Below are 22,693 nucleotides of genomic sequence, written 5' to 3' on the forward strand. Positions count from 1 at the left end.
ATATTTTCCAGCCCCACCTCCTCCTCTTCCCATCCCTGCTGCTTTAATGAGTCCATTTTATATCGCCTGTTAGGCAGCAGCCCTCATGTGAACGACGCTGACCATTGTTGGGCTTTTATTTCATGGCAGCGGCCGAGCAATGCTAAGGCCACTCATTTTATTTGCACCTCATCAATCCTCCCCATCCTTTCGCTCATTAAGCTGTCTCGTTAACTGTTACAGCCTGACAAGAGGGAACCAGGCTAATGAAAAAGTGTTAATTTCTACACGGTGGCCAGCGACTTCATTTCCATGTTGAATAACTGCAGTGTACAAAACTCATTCTACTAATTACTTCACGGAAAAGCAGGATGTAGTATTCTCTCTTGACCAGATGTTTTGTTTAACGGGGTCCATAATGTCAAAGTAGCAACTCAAAGCAATATCAATGTAAACACACATACCTGTAGAATTTGAGTGAGCGTCCTACAGCAAGTAGGACAAAAGGCGCCACTGTGTAGCTGATGGCGATCTGAGTCCACGCCCACGTGATGACATCGTACACGCACTTGTACGAGTCAGAGACTAGGAAGTACGGTCTGATGTTGTGCCTTACCTGGAAGGTCAGAAAAACATCTTGTGAGTTCTCGACATCATTTAAGTGGCTGTAAACTTTAAATTGCATCCCTCATTCTACTGTACGGTAAACTAAACTTGAATTGACCCAATCGACCTAGTTCCTGAAATCTTTCACGACAGCAGGCGTTATTGCCTAGTTCTGCTTATCTGGTCATCCTTCTCTCTTTTGCCTCTCTCTCTCTCTCCTCGTCTTTTTCCATCTCATAACTCTTCAGAGAAATCCATCTCTGAACATGTCCGTGTGGCAGTGGCCAGTAGTTTTATGGTGTAACTGGGTCAGTGGTCTCCTTGTCCTCTTTTAGATAAAGAGGAACACAATCCCTGCAGGAAGTCACCTGCACAACACATTTTTATTTCAATGAATCAGCATTTCCTGCATTTATCATCACTCTACTATTAAATAAATATCCTCTCGTCTCTTCCTTTCACAAGACTAGAATGAAGAGGTCTGGCTTAGCAGAGACTAGTGGCCACACACTTAGGGGTGAAGTGGTATACTACTTTATCATTACATTATCCCCTTACTCTCCATAAAAGGGATTTCATTGCATGTTTGTGGGTCTGCTAAGTAGCCTGTGGAAAATCTAAAGAGCTCTTAGACTTCTGCAGAATACTGGAAAACTAATTAATTAATTCTAATTTTCTGGCAAACTTCCTATTAGGACTGCAGGATTCACCCTCTATTATGGTTCCTAAACTGCAGAAGCTTAATGTACAGCTCTAGAATTATGATTTGTATCTATTTGGCTGAATCCGGCTAGGAAACACTCCAACAGTAGCTGCTTTATAGACAAGAAACGGTGCGTGTACTCACTGCACGTGCAGCCATGGTCATGGCAATGCCAGTGAGGAAGGTCAGGTAGTACCCAGGGTAAACCCCGTGCCACATTGCTGACAGCAGGAAGGTGGCAGCAGTGGGGTTAATGGCACAGCGCTCGTAGCACACCCTGGGGAGAAGACCGACATGACACAGTAAGTAATGAAAGTTTGTTTTTGTAATTAGAACAGAACATGGCGTTTTTTTTTGTTTTTTTCAATAAATCCATTTAAACTGTGGCTTCACTCAGGTATTACTGGAATTCAAAATGCAAGACATGAGATATGCAAATACGCATCATAAGTTTATGCAGATATTTCAGCAACCCTCTACAGCCAGGGCTTGTTCTCACACAGTGTTTTTACCTTTTGAGCCAAAGAGCTGTCTGGATATTCCAGTTGTCTAGGAAACTCTTGAAACTGGTGGCAAACTGAAATTGGACACACGACAATGTACTTTCAGGATTTATTTGAAAAAGGCTTTCATCTGGATATAATAAGCTTAAAAAAGGGGGCTAACCTCAATGTCTAGAATTCTGAGATTTGATATCAGGTCCCACCGTGGGGAGCCATCTTTGTTGTATCCATTGAAGCCAAACCCGGCAGCGTTGTTGATAGCATCAGCTGCAGGAGAAAGGTACAAATATTTCAGAGTACTCGAACAGCAGCAATAAAGCGTGACATCCGGCAGCCTTAGAATACATTTGTTTGTGCAGCAGTGACAGAAACAGATGGAGATTACAGCATCACATGTATTTGTCATTAGAGAGGGAGGAGCTGCAGTTTTCAAATGAGCACTAGATGGCACTGTTGCGCTATTAAATAAGACTTTTGAAGCTGCATCTAAACATACTGTACGTTAAAAATAACCAGATTCTCTGAACCCAGAACAGTTCACTGAGTTCATACTACTCAAATGAGTGTTAGTCCTTCTTCATCTCCAGATTCACTCTGTTTGTACCAATAGTGCAGCAGTAAGACTCTTCTAAGCAGAGTCTTTAGTCAAGTTTGTGATTGACAGAAGAAAACAGAGATACACAAAGACCATCCAGGTACTTTGAACTCACTGTCAGTGCTGTCTGTCTCTTTCGATACCAATTATTTGACTGAATATGTGATTCTGCAGACAGATAATAACAATTTTGCTCCCTTCCTTTCCTCTTCTTCACTTTTACTGCAGATTAGATATTTAAAGTATATGACTGGTCTGTCATGATGGAAGCACTTTTACACAGAGTTAACTGGAAAGGTGAAATTACAGTTATAGGTAGTACAAGTCATTCTCACCAAGTGTCCAGACAAAGTAGTACTTTGGCCTCAGAGCCAGCATGGCCAGGTACAGGTAGATGACCTGAAGGTGGAAGGGTGTGGAGTTGACAAAGTCATCGTCTATGGAGTGCTCCACTGGAAGCAGCTTGCACAGTGACAGATAGATGGCCAGAGAGATGGCACACGTGCACAGCTTGGAGATGACGTCATTCTGGGAGGAGGTGAAAGAAGAGAAGGGCATTATACCAGATTACATTCAAAACCAACAATAACCACATTGGAAGACTTGATACTTCAAAAACTATCAAGTTGACTCGAGGTTAACTCAAGTCCTTGAGCGTTCTTTCATGTGTTATATTTAGCATCGTCTGCGTTTCGCTTTGTTCCTCTCTCTTCTGAGACAAACACACATTCAATCTTTGAGTGTAATTAAATTAATAATGCATTATGCAGTAAGAAAAACATGAATAACCTTGAGGTTCAGGCATTTGAGTCATTAAATTCTCAATAATGTCTGTTTCTATTTCTCTAACAGGAATCAAACAATTCTGTAATATCATAACCACAGTGTTTGCAGACTTCACATGATGCATGAACGTCTACTAAAAATGGTCAAAACTGTCTCGTACCTTGGGCGAGGGTTCACTCTGCTTGTACTTCCCGTTCTCCTTGCCATTGGCGTTCTCCTGGTGGCGTGGCTGGTATCCTGTGCCGTCAATGAAGGCCATGTAGTCATTGTAAGAGCAGGTGGGGCCTGCCAGGATGCCCATAAAGTTACAATTGTAGCTCAGGTACTCCAGCAAGCTGGGCATTCGCCTTTAAGACCACAGGGAAGAGACGAGAGCAGATACATAAGATAAAGAAACAGATATTAGAGGATGTTTTCACTAGTGCCCAACTCTTAAAGTAGAGTAGGGATGGCTATCTGTCCACTGACAAACCAGTACAGGAGTGCTTTGGCTAAAACTCTTTTGGTCTTTTACCCTTCCTTATTATATTTAATCCACCAGGCAATGTAACTGCCTGAACAGAAATATAACTGCCAACCTTCTCAGTAGCCATCTCACTGACTCAGTAGCAAAGCTTTATGAAATAAAGGTTTGGTGCTTCATATTTGGGACCTTGTAGATTTACTATTTGCATATGAATCCTGCTCTTTGACTCGTATCTGTTCTGTTTAGCTTACAGTAGCATCTCCCCACTCAAACCTTCGTGTGTACATTATAACCTCAGCTGCACTGCTATCTCCAGTAGTAACATTAGGGGAGAGGAATGCAGGACAGATGGAGGATAGGGCATTCCTACAATACAGGTCACATGACAGTGGTGAAAGCGTGGTTTCGTGGATACTGTATGCCTAACGACTGCTTGACAACACCAGAGAGAGCCTGAGAGCGGGGGCAATGTGGTGACTCCACACAAAAGAAAGCGTGGAGCCTTTATTAAAACGAAGGGCATCATTTCTTTCAGACTGAGCTCATTAACTGTAATTCAACTTTTTTTTTTTTTTTATTTCAGCTCGATTGGATGAACTCATTCATCTTAAGCAGTAAAAACATACCTGAGTCACATACCTGATAGCTAGGTATTTCTGACTGGGGGTCAGCTGCGCATCTCGCTTGGTCAAACCTACAGACGGACACAAAGAGATACAAACATATACACTCAATTTATGTACATGCACGTGCATAAGAACTCATCTTATCAAATCCACACTGGTTATACTTTTGTCTTTGCTCCTAACTGACAAATTACACCACGCCCAAACATCGTTGTAACAGTTACTGTCTGCGTATATTTGTTTTAACCAGTCTGCTCTTTGTTTGAAAGACCTGCAACTCATTAAACAACTCCAGCTCCAACATTGTTTGGTATATCTAAGGCTATGTTTAGTTAAGGCTACAATTAGTTAAATTCTGTTGGCCCTCTGGCCACAATTAAACCTCTTATCTCATTTAATGAACAACAAAGAAGCATTTTGAAGCAGCTTCACCGTGCCTTTAATAACTTTATTATTTTTTATTTTTTTGGAATATAAGCAGTCTCAGTCAGTAAGTGTTTTACTGTATAAAAATATGTGCAGTGTGTGTGTGAGTATAAACAGCAGTCAGGTTTTAGGATGTGACAGTTCTCTGAGGATGGGGATTACAGTCTTAGTTTCTCATTAGACGCACAGTTGCGAGGAGAATCAATGACCTGAACTGAATACACTATACTACTCTACAGTGCATACATACAGTGCCAACCCACACACACACGAATAGACAAACTGTTATTAGACGACTGTTCAGTCTAGAATATCCTGAAGGGACTCAAGGCTCCAAGTGACTCTCATCATCCTCTCTGTATCTAACCCTCTCTGACACTGATCACACTTTAGAAGTTTATTTTAACTTGAGCGTCAACCCTCCATCTTAATTGCTCATTAGCACGCGTGGTGTTTCAGCAGTAGGAATAAAAATAAAATAAAAAAGTCATTGTTTCCAAAAGTCCATGATTAGCATGGCAGAAGCGGCCAACTGCATACACAGCAGCTTGTTTATGGTAATAAAGTGTTTATATCATTAGTATCCAGTGTGTAACAGGATTCTGCTTGTGTTTAAAGTCAGCCATTAAACGGAAAGAGAGAGAGAGAGAGTGCATACTTGGTCACTGCCACATTACATAACTGTGTTTATGCGTTCTGGTTCATTAGTCTATTGTCAGAGCTGACTACTGGCTCGGAAACATGTACATGTGGTCTGTTTTTAAACTCCAAAGAGAATTGAACCATTTTCACTTCTGTCACCTCTGTCGCTTTTTTTTTTCTTTTTCCACAGGATGTGCACACACACACACACACACACAACACACACACACACATAAGCTCTGATGCATGTCTTACCATCGTGTATTTCAAATGCCAAGCTGGTAATCTTCTGTGTTATAACCATCATGGGCCTGATAAAGAGCATCAAACAAGATGTTATAACCATCATGGGCCTGATAAAGAGCATCAAACAAGAAAAAAAGGTGAAGTTAATATAGAGAACGTCAAAACGGTGCTTTCTTCACACGCTGCCATTTTTCTCACCTTTATTAAATATGTATTTTATTTTTTTTTTATATGTATATAGATTAGAAAAAAGTTATCATGCTAAACTGCTAGTCCATATTGTTGCATTGTACATGAGTAATTAGCAGCCTCAGATGCCAAGTCATTCAGTAATAACAGTCACAGCATCAGCTGCAGTAATACCTCCACAATGGCGAGTTTCCTCCAGGCTAATTGCGGATACGTTTTGAACTTCCTTTAGCTATTTTCTTTCTATTCTTCTTCTTCTCTCTCTTTAAGTCCAAACCGGCCCCTATGCTTCTCACTCTTCCTCTCAAAACAACATTGTAAAATCTGCTCTCACGCGCTTTAGTCTGCATTTAGATATACATACATCCTTTCTGTTGATGTTTGCATGAGGAAGTACAAGTTCTTGACTAATTTCATCCATAAAAGCTGCTTTTGGCAGCATCAGAGTCAAAAACAAGAGACAGAAATTGAGCACTGAGAATAATAGTCCACCTGATCCTGCAGATCAAAGCACATTTGGCTACAAGGGCCACAATGATATTTAGAGGAACGTGACTTTTTCATGAAAAACAGAGGGACCACAGACGAGGTGGTTGAAATAGTGAAATCTCTGCCCTCGCAGAGGCGGTATGGGTTTGCATTTGGTCGCTTAGCAACTAGCCACCCCCACCCTGCTGGGAGTGCAGGCTGTCTGCTTGAATTGTCAGACAGTCTGGAGGAGTGGGAACCAACCACAAGGAACTATAGTCGCTATCAACGTCCTCCCGCCGACACATCAGTGTGACACGCTCCTGCTTCTGTTTAGCTTCAGATAGGTTGAGTCACATCCAGTATTCCCTCGACTCTTGCTGGTAGCATCTCTCTCTTTTTTTTTAAGCATCATCTGTACTGCATTTAGCATTCAAAAATCAAGGCCAACGGAGGTCTTCAGTTTATATTTAGAACCAAAAAGACTACAAAGAGAGCTAAGAGAGAGCTGGTCTTAGTTTAGCTTACCCTGTAAAATCTGCAGAGTACATGCCGTAGTCGAACACGTAGACTCGTGTGATCTGACACAATATCAGATAGCCAAGTGTCACGATGAAGCAGTACCTGTGCAGAGAAAGGAAGAAAAAAAAAAAGAGAGAAATGAGAGACATATAGGTAAAAGACAGATACAGAAAATGCTGCATTCAAAGGCCAAAATGAAATCTTGCTGCACATGCTCTGCTCCTAAACAACAATTTAAATCTATACAGTGATATGGAGGACGTCTTAATTTACTTTCAACCTCACGGTTCTGAGGAGATAAAATAAACTTTGTTCTCGTATCCGTGGCAGAACAAGGACTTTCTTCCAGTACAGTACAAAAGACAGTGGCCCCGGTAACGGGGCAGAGCTGCCGGACGGGGAGGGAGTCGAAAATTGAACAAAAGGGCAGAGGAGGCTCTGGTAATGTGTCACCGTCAGTGGTTGAAGACAGAGGACAACGCAACCTTTCACATGACCAAAGACAGCGGAGACCGAGACGGAGCAGCACTGAAGCCTGTTGTACAAAAGCTGTTGCAGAGTCAGCCCAAGTCAAAGCTATCCCAACTAGCTTTCCTCCTCTGCCAACAATAAGAGGATTGTGCTGCCCTGGGAAGGAGTACAGCACACCAGCTAGAGGGAGGCTGCATTGCTGATAAGACACAACAGCACCTCTTGATTCTGAGGGCCTTCTGTATCTGCAGTCCAAGACGCACCCAAGGTCTCTACAGCTGCAATATTTTCTATGATATTTCATTATATTTCCAGACCCTTCAAGATATTTTTTTAGTCCCTTAAAAAACCCAGACAAAGATTACGCACTACTATTAATCACAAGATCCTCAGAGAACGCAGAAGAGATAATTACAATACAGTCCTGCTATGTGCACTGAGGGCTCTGTGTTTGTATCCAGCCCACGTTTGGCATGCTTTTCAGAGTATATAACAACATTTCAGAATCTTTGGAAGGGTCTTTACAGAAGCCTCCATATTCCCAGACTTCATCTAAATGTGCTGCATGGATACGTTCAGTAATACTAGTTAAAATGTGTGTTTTGTGGTGAGTAATTTATTTTTGGAACAACCCTAGAGAGAGACGATGTACAACAAAGATCCATGGCCGCAGAATTTCTATCCTGGAAGTGCTGTCCACTATTGCCTTCAGCCTTTTCTAGAGATGTGAAATGACATCACAACAGAAGACAGAAGACTTTTGATCTGCCAAATATGAGCTACAAGCTATGGATGGTTTTACTGACACCAACATAAGTGTAATAACATGGTTTTAGACTCAAGGAGAATCAATTTTTTCATCTTATGCTCACAAAACGGATTCTTAGACTGCTTTCTACGATGTTTTAACCTGGTTAGCTTAACCTTTTCAAATGTTCTGGTGCATTTATGTGACCAGATGAACAAAAAGCTTCAAGGTCCACCCGACACAACTTAAAAATGACTTTCAGCTTTGGACGACACTGTCACTGCAGGGATCTGCCACAACGGCCATAAATCTTAATAAAATATGTTACTATTTTCTGCAAAACAATGAAGCTGTAAAATAATTCAATTAAAAGTTGTTTTCAGTGTTCACTGATGTGTTGTACAGAAAGAGACATGCTTGGCAGATATTTCACTAGCTTTAACAAGACTAAATACTGCACTGCTCAGTACTAGACTGCATGAATATATAAAATGGGCATTTTAGCGATGAATGAAATCTTGAAGTTTTTCTGATAATTCAGTTGATTTTTCACTCCTTAGCAACAACCCCATTTCACCAAGATCAGCTTTCTTTCCTCTCTCTTTCTATATGTGCTGCAGCAGCTATATTTGCAGTGGGCCCACCGGGGATCCTGTCTTTATCCTCATCTGATTTGTGTTTGTGTAATTCACAGCTCAGAGGGGGGTTGTGTTTCATTTCCACTCAAGGCATCTCAGATTAAAAGTAGGCTGGCCTCTCACTGCGGGACAGCAGCAGACGGGTCAACGCGTAGACAAGGAGCCACACAGGAGCTGCAGGTATGTATACACACTGTATGAGGAGCCATGAAAACAAAAAACAGGTTATGAATAAATGTTGGAACACTCTCTGAGACATCTCTTTTAAGGTTGTGTACACATAGTAAATGCCTGGAGGCACACTTCATGCTTACACAGATCCAGAGGAAATTTTCCATCTGTTCAGCATGCAACTGTGAGACGGTAATTTGCACACTTATCACCGTCAGGTTCACAGTCATGCTTTCACACCAAAACTAATATGAATTTAAATTAAATTGCACGCTTATGTTATAGACAGAATACATTTCATTCCTAACTCAAGCCCTCCTGAGGGTAAATTGGCTGTAACTAGAACTGGAGATGTCTATAGAGTCGTTTCAGGCGTAGGTAGACCATCCTAGAGAGCTTAATATCAGTGCTCTGTCCTGGTGCTATAGAGCAGTTATGTTGAGAGGGGGGCTGAGAGACTGGGCGAAGTCTCAACTGTCAGCATGTTGAAACCTGTCACCTGACAGCCAGTCAGTTGACCCACACTGCTTCAGGTAATAAACAGACGTATGCAGCTTTTGTTTGGCTCCCCAAACTGTTGGTCGGAGTCTAGGGAAGAAGACACAAGATAAACAAATGGGAGAGTCGCAAGAGGATTAACAGGATAGGAAACATAATTGTGTTTGTTTGACATACTTTCTTCTAGTTTTTGCTTCATTTCTTGTGAATCAGTCTAATTTTACCTCTAGAATACATATTTAAAAAAAAAGATCAAGGGAAAAACTCTGGTTACACAGCCAAAATGATAAAGAGGAAAATTTGGGAAAATGGACAAAAATGTCCATAGTGACGCGTGAGGGTTGAAAGAGGCTTGAAAACCACCCTTATTGCCTTTGCTAAAGTGCCATGCTGAAAATTTGCTTCACAGAGAGAGTAAAATTGAGGTATAATGGGCTCTAGAGATCATTAAAAAAAGACTATATTTACATCAAGCTTGACAGCATGCCTTGTCGGATTTCTACGACAGTCTGAGTTATTATAATTTTGTTATGGCTCTTCTTTAGTGCCAGTATTAACTAAAGACAGTGCTCGCATTACTGTCACAGCCTTCTTCATTTGTTACACCGTATCTAACGATTTCACAGTTCTCTGCCTCCCCTCGCCGCCTAACCAGCAGGCAGTGCTGTGTTCACACTTGGGGCGAGCCGGTGAGTCAAGAAGTGTCTAAAACATTTCCAGTCTGCTCAACACATCCAACAGGTGAACTGTCAAAGAGAAAGGGAGAGGGGCGGAGGGGCACATGGGGAAGGGGAAAGTTCCAGAGCTGAATGAGAGTGAATAGTATGAAATATGACGCCTCACCACTGAACAGAGTCTAGAGTCACACTAAGCGAGGGTTTACACTTGCAGCCATTCCCACAGTCCAAAAAGAAAAAAGAAAGAAAGAAAGAGCTTTAAGCAACTCCATAAAGCTGTCACACTGCACTCACTGTACACTTTTCCCCCCTGAGGGTCGGGTATCAGAGTGGCAGAACAACAAATAGGGAACACAAGTCCTGCTACAGTGTGCTTAGTTTAGGGAGTGGTGTGCGGTTCAGAGTGTTTTCCAAAGCCCTGACTGTAGTCACTGCAGCAAGCAAATCTCATAGCGGAAGGTGTGATTTAAAGTATACAAGGCACTACACGGATTCAGCTCATATCTCTACTCAGCTGTGCCATCATTAGCAAGGGTTAAAAAGAGTGTTGTATGTAATTCTGTAGAAACATAATGAGGACGGATGGCTGACTGGGGGATGGAGATGTGATTAAGCTCTTGTGGAGAAAAGATGGGACCAATACAAAGACACAACTTACGAGCGCGAGAAAAAAAATGCAGAGTTAAAGCGTAGATGTAACATTCCTAAGAGGTTGGTAAAAAGGAACCTTAGAAGAAGTGCACATACATACAGTATGCATACACTGACACCTTTGACCTCCTGTGTGTCCGACTCAAATGCAGTTCATGGGTTAAACATTGAGAGGAGTACACTCAGTCCCCCCGAAGCACAGCGCTCTCAGGTAAATCTTAACCTGTTGCATAATTCATCATTTGCTATGCAAAAACCTGTGGCAGTGGGTTCAATGTCCTCTGAAAACCCGAGCATGTCAGTGCATCCTGCCCTGTGCCCTTTGCTTCTCCTCCTCTTTGCACTGGACTGCACCTTCATCTAGAAAGTGTGTGTGTGTGTGTGTGTGTGTGTGTGTGTGTGTGTGTGTGTGTGTGGTTGTGTTGATGAGCCATGGTCACAGATGGAAGCCTGCAGGCAGAATCATCACTGTCATCGTGACAGAGGCTTGTATGCTCTCCAAAACGCAGATTTTTCCAGACAAAATATCTGCAGATTTTTAGTTTTACTGACTTGGACAAATGTCTTTGCTTTCATGTGCCCTTTTCAGATTTATTCATGTGGGAAATGCTGAAAGGCCTTTATGACAATTCCAAGAATCATGAGGCCAGACAACAATTTCAGTGGAAACTAAATAAAATGTAACATTTGTACTCCACTTGAACCTACTTGTGCATGTGCTCCAGGCCAGCGAAGATCATTACGCTGTAGGACAGACCGCTTTGCACCAGGAAATGGAGGGAGTACCTGTTGGGAGACACATGGTATGAATGATGCTGCACTTTAGTAATCCAATATTCAACTTTTAACATTTTCGTGGCATGGCTTCTTAGTTTCTGACACACATGCCTCCTCCTTGTATCAGGCTTTGTTTGTTCTCAGTATTACCATCCATATCCTGCTTTGTCATCCCATACAATCATTAAGAAGAGGAAATAACAGCATTGCGAAATCACAGTCACACAATCAGTCATGTGAAACCAGACTTTTGTAACGTGTCATCTCGAGTCACAGGGCATTGTGACGTATGTGCAGACCTTCCAGCTGCAAGAATCCTTATACTGTACAGAATTGTAACTTATATCCACCTCTCTCCCTTTTCGTGACGCACAAAGACACAGTCCAACAGCAGCTACCAGATGGGTCTTTGAAGGGCACAGTGTGTGGTGCTACCGACGTCAAGCCCTCCAGGAGAGGAGAGATGTCACAATGTGTTAGTGGTGAGTCAACGAAAGAGGGCAAGGGCATTAGGGTTTGAACGGAAACGAGAGGGCACAAACTGGGGGATTTAAATGAACTGAAATGTCCGAGGTAAGTGACGAGAAAGGACGATATGTACATTTCTCAGACATTTTATTTTCAACTGTTCAACAATCTCAAATTGTTGCCTCCAGTGACATTCAGAAACGAGCTTGTGCGCCTGACAGAGGGGGAATACATCCTAAAATAAACCAACGCTCTGCAGCATCTGCGAGGCAGATCCTCTGAGGGTGCAGTCAGGTGCCCTCTAAGACAGAACAGAGTGTGTGTGTGTGTGTGTGTGTGTGTGTGTGTGTGTGTGTGTGTGTGTGTGTGTGTGTGTGTGTGTGTGTGTGTCCATAGATGCATTCATGCATTACGCACAAACAAGCTCCTCTGGCAAACATTGAATGAGATCCTATAAACATTTAACATCTTAGTGACCTTGCTCTGTTCGTGAAATTTAGCAAATAAAACGCTTTTCTTTCCCAAATCCCAAATTTCAGCCTGTGTAATTATACTGTATGATATCACAAAATCAGAACTTTATAGTGATGAGAGCACATTTATTACTGTAATTAGTGTATAACATAAAAAACACAAAGCTTGGAGCGACGAATCAAGTACCAGCTTTGTAAAAGGAGTCCGTTTATAGATATTTAAAATGGGGCTTATGGTCGATTAATTACTGTAGTAAATAAAACTCTCTGGCAGGCTTTCACAGATGTAAACTTCATTTATTGATTGTTTGGTCCATTTGGACAAAGAGGCTGTCAATGAACAGGCTAATCCAACATAAGAGTCCTGACCCGTGTAAATAAACACTTTTTTTTTTTCTGTTTATGTCACAATACTTGTTTAGTGGCCCAGCAAACCAGCACCCATTCACAGCTCAGTGGCTACAGCTATTAGTGTTGTCTGACTAATTTTAGATTTTACTTCCTCATTTTTAACGCACATATTTCTACTGTATTTGCCAGGATGTGGTAGATGTCTGACTGCAGAAATTAGCCCACAATCTTCATAATCTATGAAACAATTTAGAGTAAGAGTGAGCTAATAGATATTGATATCTACAGTGCTTAATTAACATATTTATCTTTCACCTCTACTTCCTTTTGAATACAGATTTATTCTAATTCTTTTGAGTGACACTGGCATGCTATGACTTCTTGTAGCCACAACAAATGACCTGATCTGATTGCAGCGTGGTGTGAGTTGCACTGTGTACGCGAACCGTCTAACGTCGAGGTGATCAAATAAAACCCTATCACCTACAACCTGACGACCAGGTAACATTTCACCTGGTCAGCATTATCCCACTATCTGGATCACAGGGCTAGTGTTTCCTCGGTTTGCTCTGCAACACACACACACACACACACACACACAGAGCATCACTTTGAGTGGCACTCTGCCAGAGGTACATTGGGTTGTCTATTACAGGGCAATAGCTTTCTAATTGGATATCAGTTACTACCCGATCGATCCATTTTCTTTGGCAAAGATGAACAGAATGAGGATGGGTGAGGGAGAGTGAGGAGGGGAAGGGCAGCGAGGGAGGTGGCAGGAGTGAGAGGAGAGAAGGAGGATGATGGCAGACAGATATCTAACAAGGGAAAAGGGTGTAGGATGATGACAGCAGAACAAGAGCACAATGAGAAACAGCAAATTCGATGGAGTGACTCATAAGTTAAGTAGGAGAACGAAAGAAAGGTTCTTTACATATCAAACTTACTCAAAACAACCAACACCAATGACAGTGAAACAGCTAATTTCATTTTAATCCTATAATTTTAATCCTTAATAACCTGGAACTAGAAAATGCCAAACATTTTCTAGTCCCAGCTTTTTTTTCTCTCATGTGACAGTTTATCGAGTATCTTCAGGTTTTGAAATGTCCGACAAAACAAGATGGTTGATAGTGTCACCTTGGGCTTTATGAGGTGCATTCTTCAAGATTTCTGACATTTCATGATGAATAGATGAACCTCAGGAATGATGGCAGATTAATTGATAATAAAAATGTTCTTCTTGTTGCCCTATTTAAAAACACGCAGGTTTTATTAAATACCTATTATCCCGTCTTGTTGGTCACTGCTGTGTATGTTTTACCAATGTTGATGAAGATATATGACAAATGAGTCAGTGAGTGTAAGTGATTACTAGTTAAAAAATAATTAACGGAGAAATTGAACCCAATCAATTAAACAGTTAATTAATTTCACACGCAATCACACAATTAGCCATTTTTTCTAATTAATAATTGAGTGTCATTATTCTGTTTCAATTCATTATTACTCGATTTAGAAATGAAATAAGTTCATTCCAAATTATTCTAAGAAATACATTAAATGTGACTTCATGAATGAAATATGCCGTGTGATTTATTTGTTCATTATCTATCGTCTGCACTTTCTGCTCACGTAACATTTAACTGCTACACAATGTGCAATAAATCAAATCAACAGGACCTCCCACAGCTCCAGGATGTTAGCATGTTGCCCAACCTGGAAGATCAAGTTAGGTCCAAATATGGCAATGTGCAGTTTTATTTATTATTCAACCTCTTTCTTTCTGTGTGTATTACATACTGTATCAATGACCTTTATGCAATGCAGTCACAGGACCTTTTGTGTTCAACCCTGGGGGATGTCATGCTCTCCTGATCAAACAGAAAGACTTGTGTACATATGATTAACACAGCTAACATCAGGTTGCAAGTAAAGATAATGTCCCTGTTAATAAATCTTTTATTTTGGTAAGTAAATTAAATATTTTCTTCATAAAGAACACAAAATAGTGAAAAATATATTATTTCCATATGATTTTTCAGGGTGCTGTATTGAAACGGGTTGTTTTATCTTCAAAATGCAAAGATATTCAGTTTACTATCATATACAGCAACAAAAAAAAAGCTTCAAATCCAGCTACATTTGTTTCATTCAGGTACATTCTCTGGGGTTTATGGCAAGGCAAATCACTGACTTAAGCAGCATATCACATTTTCTTTCATTACATATTATTTTATATACCAATACTTGAACCATATGAGATTATCAAACAATCCAGCAGCATTTAATAATGTCTTCAAATTGGGACATGGCCACAGTCTGCAGGAAAAGCATCTTACTAAGATAATACTGTAGGAAAAAGGAAGGAAGGAAGGAGCGGAGAATAAAATGACAGCGATGACAAGAAAAGAGCTGTGGGATATACAGAGCGATGACTCACCATCCAAAGCAGAAGAGAGCCAAATAGAAGCCAAGCAGAGTGGCAACCACATGTCTGATAAAAGGACTGGTCTTACTCGGGTGGAGGTAGAGCCGAAACCACACAGCCATCAGCAGGGCGAACAGCTGACCTGCCACAAAGTTAACCTGCACGGAGAGACACGCAGAAACAATGTTACATGTATGTATGACATCACGGATAAATCCTAAGACTAGAGCTAAAATGTTTCCGTAATGCCACCCTGAGATGTTAATATAACCTATCACTGAGACAAACATTGCTAATGAAAATATTAATTACGACTTTTTTGTCATGTTAGAGGTTGAAATTTCAACCCCCCAAAAAAAGCATACAGTAGTTATCCATAGAGATGCATGTTTCAACTTTACTGTACAAGTTAAACAGGAAACTTTTTAACTAGCTAGATGGGAAGCTACTTAAAGTCTAATAAGAACAGTCAAGTAAGAATAAATGTGTTCCGAGTTTGTCAGACCAAAGAAGAAAGTGTTATTAACAACCCAGCCAAAGGTATATGATTAAAAATATGGTGTTAAAATCAGGTAAAAATAAAGCAGTATTTTGAGCTCCAGGACTGTAGGGACATGTCTGCTGAATGTGCTGAAGCCACGCCCACTCGTGGGAGCAGTCAAGCAGCAACTTTGAAGTGATCAAGTTGAACGTGTCAGGTGAGTTCAGAAAATGACACGACTAACTTTGAAACACTCTGAGCGAGATGAATAAATCTCTATCTCTCTGCTCAGGGGTGCAGCTCTATGCTCAGGGTGGCCTCAGCGTGTCATCAAGCCACCTTTTAAGGACCGCCCACAAAAATCCTGAAAACTGGTGAAAAACTGTTTTAACCTCTAACTCCACATTTCAGCAATATATCGTTCAAAGTCTTTTCACGTCTTCAGCAACTATTTTCCAACATATTTAATGTGTTTTGAATGAAATCTCAGAATAGCCTTCACACAAACTTTAACTGGTTTCTTCAACTAAACCTATAAATCTGCTACTGCTACTTTTTAAAAAATATATCAGCCAAATAGTTGCACTAATTATTTTCATCAACTAAAACTAATTGCAACAATTCAGATCATTGCTCAGGTAAATTCAATTGTAGTGCACTGCAACTATCCATTATTGGGTTATATACAATGCACTCAGTGTGACAGGTCACAGATAGTACGGCTGGGTTAGAGTGGGTGTTTGAGACCTTATTTCATCCCCTAATGTCTCCAAATGGCACAGCAAAGAGGCTTTACTCCAGACAATAGTGAGATTGACTGGATCCACCGAGAGGAGCACAATAGGAACCTCTCTGTTAGATTACTAGCACTTTATCTCTACTCATCCTGAACCATATGGTGTGAGATAGAAAGGAGGGGCATATATATATGATGTCCTATTGATCTGACAGGATGAAGTCATCCTGTAAATTTTATTATTTTAAGACTGATTAAACCACTATCATAATCATGACTTACCTCTCTGCAGACAGTCAATTATCCCTCACTGACATCATTACTGTAGGTAATACGCAGTGTTGTGTTTGTGTGTGTCTACATATGTCCCTTCAGCCCAGAAACAGTGATGATTCAGGGGTGATGTTTGATGTGTCTTGCTATTAAAGATCTATGTGTCCTTTGTGGCTGATCTATTCATCACTTTCATGATCAGGCTACACACTCGCGCTCACCCATACACATCATGAAAGATCCCACATTTACAAATGCAAATACACACGCTATTATTCACGCTATTATTCCAGTACAAGGATATCGCCTCACATTCGCGGCCATACATGGTCAGTGTCGGTGCACATGTCTACATTACAGAGTGTTTAGGGGCCGATTAGGGACAAAGAGATACAGGAAACGTGCACGAGCAGACACAAAATCACATTACACTAAATACTGTAAGAGGTGAAATTAACACTTCTCCGCTAAGAACCGCTCATGTTTGTTTGATGTCACGTTCAGTGATGCATGTCTGAAGCCACAATGGCCTGTCCATGTATATAGGTCATGTTAACAGAGCCGTCTGGCCAGTAAGCAGTGAAAGGCTAGAGACACCACGAGCGGCATCCATTATCTATGGATCCTGCATGATTAATGAGAGAGACGGAGAACGAGAGAGGGACAGCGTCAGATATAGTCTTTTAGTATGTAGGTCCTTTAGTCTGCACGATGTAGCAACAGATCATCTGCGGCATTAGCCTGAGAGTATTATATCAGATGGCATTTGGCAGCAAATATTGGGGGGGGGGGGGGTGTACATGAATACGCACAGACACACACACACACACACACAAAGCACAGGAGCTGGCCTCTTTTGTCATGGGACTAAGATGAGTATAACTAAGAAATAATCCAGCAAAAGAACTTTGAGCCGACATACTACTGAGCGACACACAAAAGGCAAAGAAAAAGGTGACCCACGTATGTCCATTTGTTTTCTTTCAAGGTGTGTCATTGTATCTGCAGATAATGTTTCTATGGTATCAAAAAGCAAACTGCCAGTCATCCGTCAAGCTGTTGTGGATCAAAGGCAAACAACCCAACCCACCTACGTGCCAATAAAGTGTTTATTCAGACTGGCAGCTTTTTCAATCATTCAACCATGAATAATACAGGAAGTAGCCTAGCCTAGTTTGAGTCTAGATTGATTTCCTCCTCATGTTGTGCTGATTCAGTTTGGGCAATCTCCAGCGTAACAAATCAGTAATAAATTAGACCCAGGTTCAACTGCAAATCAACCTCCTTTCCTTCTTTGAAGTGCTAAAAATAAAGCATGATAATGACTGACTTTGGCTACCCCATCTCTTGCAAGCGGTATTTACCAAATCCACAGCTTTGGATGTCATTTTCACACTTTGATGACTTTCAAGCTGCTCTCTCAGAGAAGAGGACATTGCTAGTTGGTTGAATGAAAAGCTCATTTTACCAGCCTGTGCCCCTGCACACAGAAAGACCGACTGGCTCATTTGCAAACCAGCAAACATTCCACACTTATTATAGTCACTGATTTATCAATGCGACTTCACAGAGGGGAAAAATGGCTACAGCATAAATCGAGTTAGTTGTCCTGTGCATATTCATGTGCATGGCTCTCCAGCAAAGACGTCAACAAACTAAAGACAAACATATCTTATATAAGAACCAAAAGCGGTGCCATTTTTATAGTGTTACAAATTTTAGTTGAACCTGAACTTCAACTTCGACTTATGTTCTGCAGTGGCATTACAGCAAGAGAGTGTGAAATCGGCCCCTCCCTGGATATCAACTCTTGCTTTGTAAAGGAAGGAATTTCATGTGGGAGACTGGAAGGGCGTGACAGAGGAACTGTATTGTTCACAGCGAGGCAAAGCCGTGGGCGACTACTTGAAAGCGTGCTGTGTGGCAAAAGCTCTGACTGAGCAATTTATCAGCTGTGAATTATCTGTTCTTACGCTTTCTATTTAATAAGACCGCAGTAGTTTTACAGTAGCAACATTTTAATTATGAAGCAGAATCGAGTTAATAGAGAACTTGGAGGACTACACGAGAACAGCAGGTGGCTTCATGAAAAACCTGCAGAACAGCTTGAACTCTCACTGTTATGACTCAATTACACACACAATTTACTTTAAGGACTACTGTGGAAAAATTATCTGAGGCACAGAAATGATGATTTTGAAGCAGAGTTTCTAACAGAACGCATGTTCAACAAAACACAAGCTTCCAAATTCAAACCTCTAAATATTTAAGTAGCCGTTCTGTGTTTGTTTGCGTAGATTAGCTCCACCTGCTTTTCAAAAGAGCCATCTTTGGTGGCGATGAGATGCGTGGAAATCGCTCTGGCCGACTGTGAAAAGACTCGCTGTTGTCTACTTGTGCAGGCTTGTAATTTGACCTGATTACTGGACGGTTTATCAGAGATCTCTGGTGCCCTGAAAACTGCACTCACTGAAACACTGTCAGACGAAAAGCTTAGATAACTAATGAAGTTTCTTTGGGAATTGGGACGGGGAATTCTTTGGAAATATTCCAAATCTGAAACTTTCCATGGGAATTATGGAAATCTATGGGAATTTATGGGAATTAACTTGAAATTGGGGGCAATTTAGTAATTGGGGTAAGCTAGCATCATGATAAGATATAAATGGTCAATGAAATGATGCTAGCATCTAACTTTTCTATCTACTGTATGATACATTTTTATATGCAATTTTCAAGTTAAACATTTATACCATACATCAAATATATTTACCCCATAATATCATCAAAACTTACTTCACTTAAAGTAGTTCACATGCTCATTTGTATGGTTTCATAAATTCTTGTTAATTCCAATGAAAAGTTTTCAACTTTAGCTGGAGAGATAACTGCTTTTAAAGCCGACGTCAGAGATTCAAATTATTTTAAAAAACCTGTCCTTAGCTACTGAGATGTCATAGCAACAAATGCCAAACTAACATTTCAGGGTTTTATTTTTGAATGAAGCTAAATTCACTTGATCCATGAAATGCTGCGATACAGTATGAGCAACATTGGAAAGTAATGCCAGCATTTGAGAAATCAACACAACTGTTTTTTTTGGGAACGGTTCTTTCGCCTGAGCAGCAGTTATATAATGAGACCACATGCTCGTCGACTTGCTACATTTCACTCACAGATGTGATTTTGCACTGTGTACCGACACCATGGCATCCTGGGCTGTGATTCTGGTCTCACAATAAAGATGCCTTCCACATAAATGCAAGGAGTTGTGGGATGCGTAGCAACCGCTGTTGTCTCCTGGGTGTGCCCTGTACATTACAGCAAAGTTATGGTAACACGAGAATGAATGGGGCTATCGTTCTCGGTATTCACGGGATTTTGCTAACGGACGAGGCTAAATGAGTTTTCCCTGTGCCTGTCGCCCGTGTTGAGATAGTAGTTTACTGAATAAACATTTTGCAATAGATGCGCTCCTGTGCCAGGGTGCGTTGTTTCTTCATTCATAATACATGGATCTCCTTTTCCATTATTGATTCACTCTGAAGTCAACCCTACCCTGGGGTACAGTGCTTTTATTGTTTTAGAATAAATAGCAGAATATTTGTACTGCAGAACCGTTTGTAAGAGATTCAAAGAAAAAAAAAGACATGCCACTATTCTAGATGAATCCGCTGCAGCAATATGTTCCTGGGAAAGAAATATGAATCTGGGGAAGTGTGGGTGAGCCAAAAGCACCAAATGAACTTACATGTGACTGTGGTCAAAAAGAGAAAATTGTGCAATTAGTATTAACAAAGCAAGGCTTGTAAACAAAAGTTGGACAGACAGAGTTGTTGGTAACCTGCCACCCTCATTTCTAACAACCTCCATCAATGACCATTGTGTAAACAAATCCCATTGATACAATATTTGCTCGCAAAAAAACGGCTCCAAAACAGGCTCGGTGAGAACACACCCTTACAGCGGGAGCTCGTTCCTCCCTTCGGGCATGCTCTCACTTTATCTCAACACAAGACGAGATCAATCGCGTATCATTGCAGTGTGCGTGGATCAGAGAGACTGACAACATGCAGATGTTTTGATGCGAAGCAGGCGCCAGGGAGTGATTAGCGCTTAAGGCCAATGAGCTATCAAGCAGTTCCTCCTGGCAGCTGTGGCATGGGGCTCGGCTCAGTTCGGCTTTAAGAAGCTATATTACAGACTGATACACAGGCTGGCGGTGGGAAAGAAGCTGAAGGGGAGGGAGGAAGTCAGTCATTGTGAATGCAGTGGAAGACAGAGATAAGCCAGCTTCCTGAAGCTCATTGTTGAGTGAAATACACTGTGCATGTCCATCTGCCTGAGTACGTGTGAGGGAGGGCAACATAAAAAAGGCCCTCAGGGCCCTCAGGGCCGGAGCACTGCTCCTGTTCATGCCGTTCTCCCACCACTTCCCTGATTTTCATTCACTGTCTTGGTTTTTAACTTTCTCCTCTTATAGTTTTTAGTCGTGAAACAGCACCAAAAATAGCACAATTTAAAAAAAGACACTTTATATATAAAGTTTCTCTCCTTATGTTCAAATTGAACTTATCAGCTGGAGACATCATGCTGGAAGAATGGCAAGTCATTTGTCCTCTAGCCATAGCTTCTCATTTTTCCTTTTTCTACTAGAACTAGACCAAGAATCTACAGCCACTCCAGCACTTACTTTAGCACTGCTATGCTTTGAGCTAAATACTACCATGCTGATGTAACAGTATATCTGTAGTAAATTCCACAGTTGTCCATCCAGTAGTGGCCACCTGATAATGTCAAGGGTTTACCGAAGTCTACAGTAGTGTCTAGTGATGGCACGGCTGACCAACGTTGCCAAAACAGTCATAGTACTAGTGCAGCTAACATCAGGGGGCGTGAATACAAAGCGCATTAAAAAGGATTTTTTTTTTTTTTTTTTTTTTTATAAAGTGGTATAATCGTTGCATTGCAATCTCCTCACATCACCCTCGCCTGCCTAGTGTAAAGGAGAAATAACAAAAGGGCTATGTCTAGAGTTAGTATTTAGTTTGTCTGGCTTTCAACCATGACTGCCTCCATGGAAGAGGACCCACTCCCACTGTAGATATAAAAGGATAATTTTTAAGTAACAAAAACAAAAAAGATTAATATTTTTCAGGTGATTATACATGCATGAAAACATAGTTCTGAATATGATATCCCATGTCTGCCTTATTCTGAAAATAGAGGCTCCAAATCTTACACACTGGACCTTTAATTCAAACAAGAACAATTCGCAGGAACTGAAAAAAATCATCCATCCATTCTGACTAACCTGTCTGCTGACATGTTCTGACTTTTATTTGTCTGTGTGAGTCTGGATGCGTGAGTTTCCCATGGGGTACCAAAAACAGATAAACATCTCAATGAAACTGGCTTGTTGGGTCTGACCTGCTCTCTGTAGGTGCAAGGGCACCTTTCCCAAGGGAAAGATTTTTTGCTTGGGTAATGATTTTCACTCCTTCAATGAGCCCAAATACTACCACACACACACACACACACACACACACACACACACACACAGATATACAGCTGGGATAATATAACTCTTCATAAATAGTACACCTCTCTCCCCTCCCTGTGCATGGTCCATGTTTAGCACCTAGAGACTAAAATAGCTCCTTCAGCAAAGAGCGGTATGCCTCCCCTATCCCAGCCTTACTCGCAGTCTGTGCATGTGCATGTTTGTGTGTCTCTACACAAAGTGGGGGATAAATTTAGACAGTCATTAGCATAAAACCCTTTTTTCCATGTCATTAAGTCACTACCCACCACCCAGGCTCCCCCTCTATCTCTCTCTCTCTCTCTCTATCCCCCCCCCATACAGCCTATGTGACGCTCTGCACAGTCTCATTTCATTTCCATCAGCTGTGGTCCACAATGACTCATGCAGATTCTGCTAGAGTGGAGGGAGGGGATTCACAGCCTTAAAGTTAAACTCAACTAGTGTCACAGTTTGTATTCTATGCAAGAAGTAGACCATATATAAACATACTACATGACTATACTGTCCTGATCCTCCTTGAAGAGTACTGAAGCACGTATAGAAATGC

The 22,693-nt window shown here is 41.1% G+C and overlaps 1 protein-coding gene across 2 annotated transcripts in view; it reads right to left on the reverse strand.

Moving 5' to 3' along the window:
* The window catches only part of mboat2a (membrane bound O-acyltransferase domain containing 2a), a 38,081-nt gene that overhangs the window by 3,132 nt on the left and 12,256 nt on the right, over positions 1–22,693 (reverse strand). Inside the window, exons 2-12 of one of the 2 annotated variants that reach the window (XM_027274836.1) lie at positions 15,124–15,269; positions 11,320–11,397; positions 6,764–6,859; positions 5,588–5,643; positions 4,278–4,332; positions 3,333–3,519; positions 2,722–2,914; positions 1,955–2,058; positions 1,801–1,865; positions 1,433–1,565; positions 444–595 (exon numbers count right to left, since the gene is read on the reverse strand). In XM_027274836.1, the coding sequence (XP_027130637.1) occupies positions 444–595; positions 1,433–1,565; positions 1,801–1,865; positions 1,955–2,058; positions 2,722–2,914; positions 3,333–3,519; positions 4,278–4,332; positions 5,588–5,643; positions 6,764–6,859; positions 11,320–11,397; positions 15,124–15,269 (1,265 nt within the window). Of the gene's footprint in view, positions 1–443; positions 596–769; positions 954–1,432; positions 1,566–1,800; positions 1,866–1,954; positions 2,059–2,721; positions 2,915–3,332; positions 3,520–4,277; positions 4,333–5,587; positions 5,644–6,763; positions 6,860–11,319; positions 11,398–15,123; positions 15,270–22,693 lie in introns of those variants that run through there. The other variant, XM_027274837.1, reaches the window with a different exon arrangement.

The sequence above is a fragment of the Larimichthys crocea genome, chromosome XXIV (assembly GCF_000972845.2).
Source record: "Larimichthys crocea isolate SSNF chromosome XXIV, L_crocea_2.0, whole genome shotgun sequence".
NCBI lineage: Eukaryota > Metazoa > Chordata > Actinopteri > Sciaenidae > Larimichthys > Larimichthys crocea.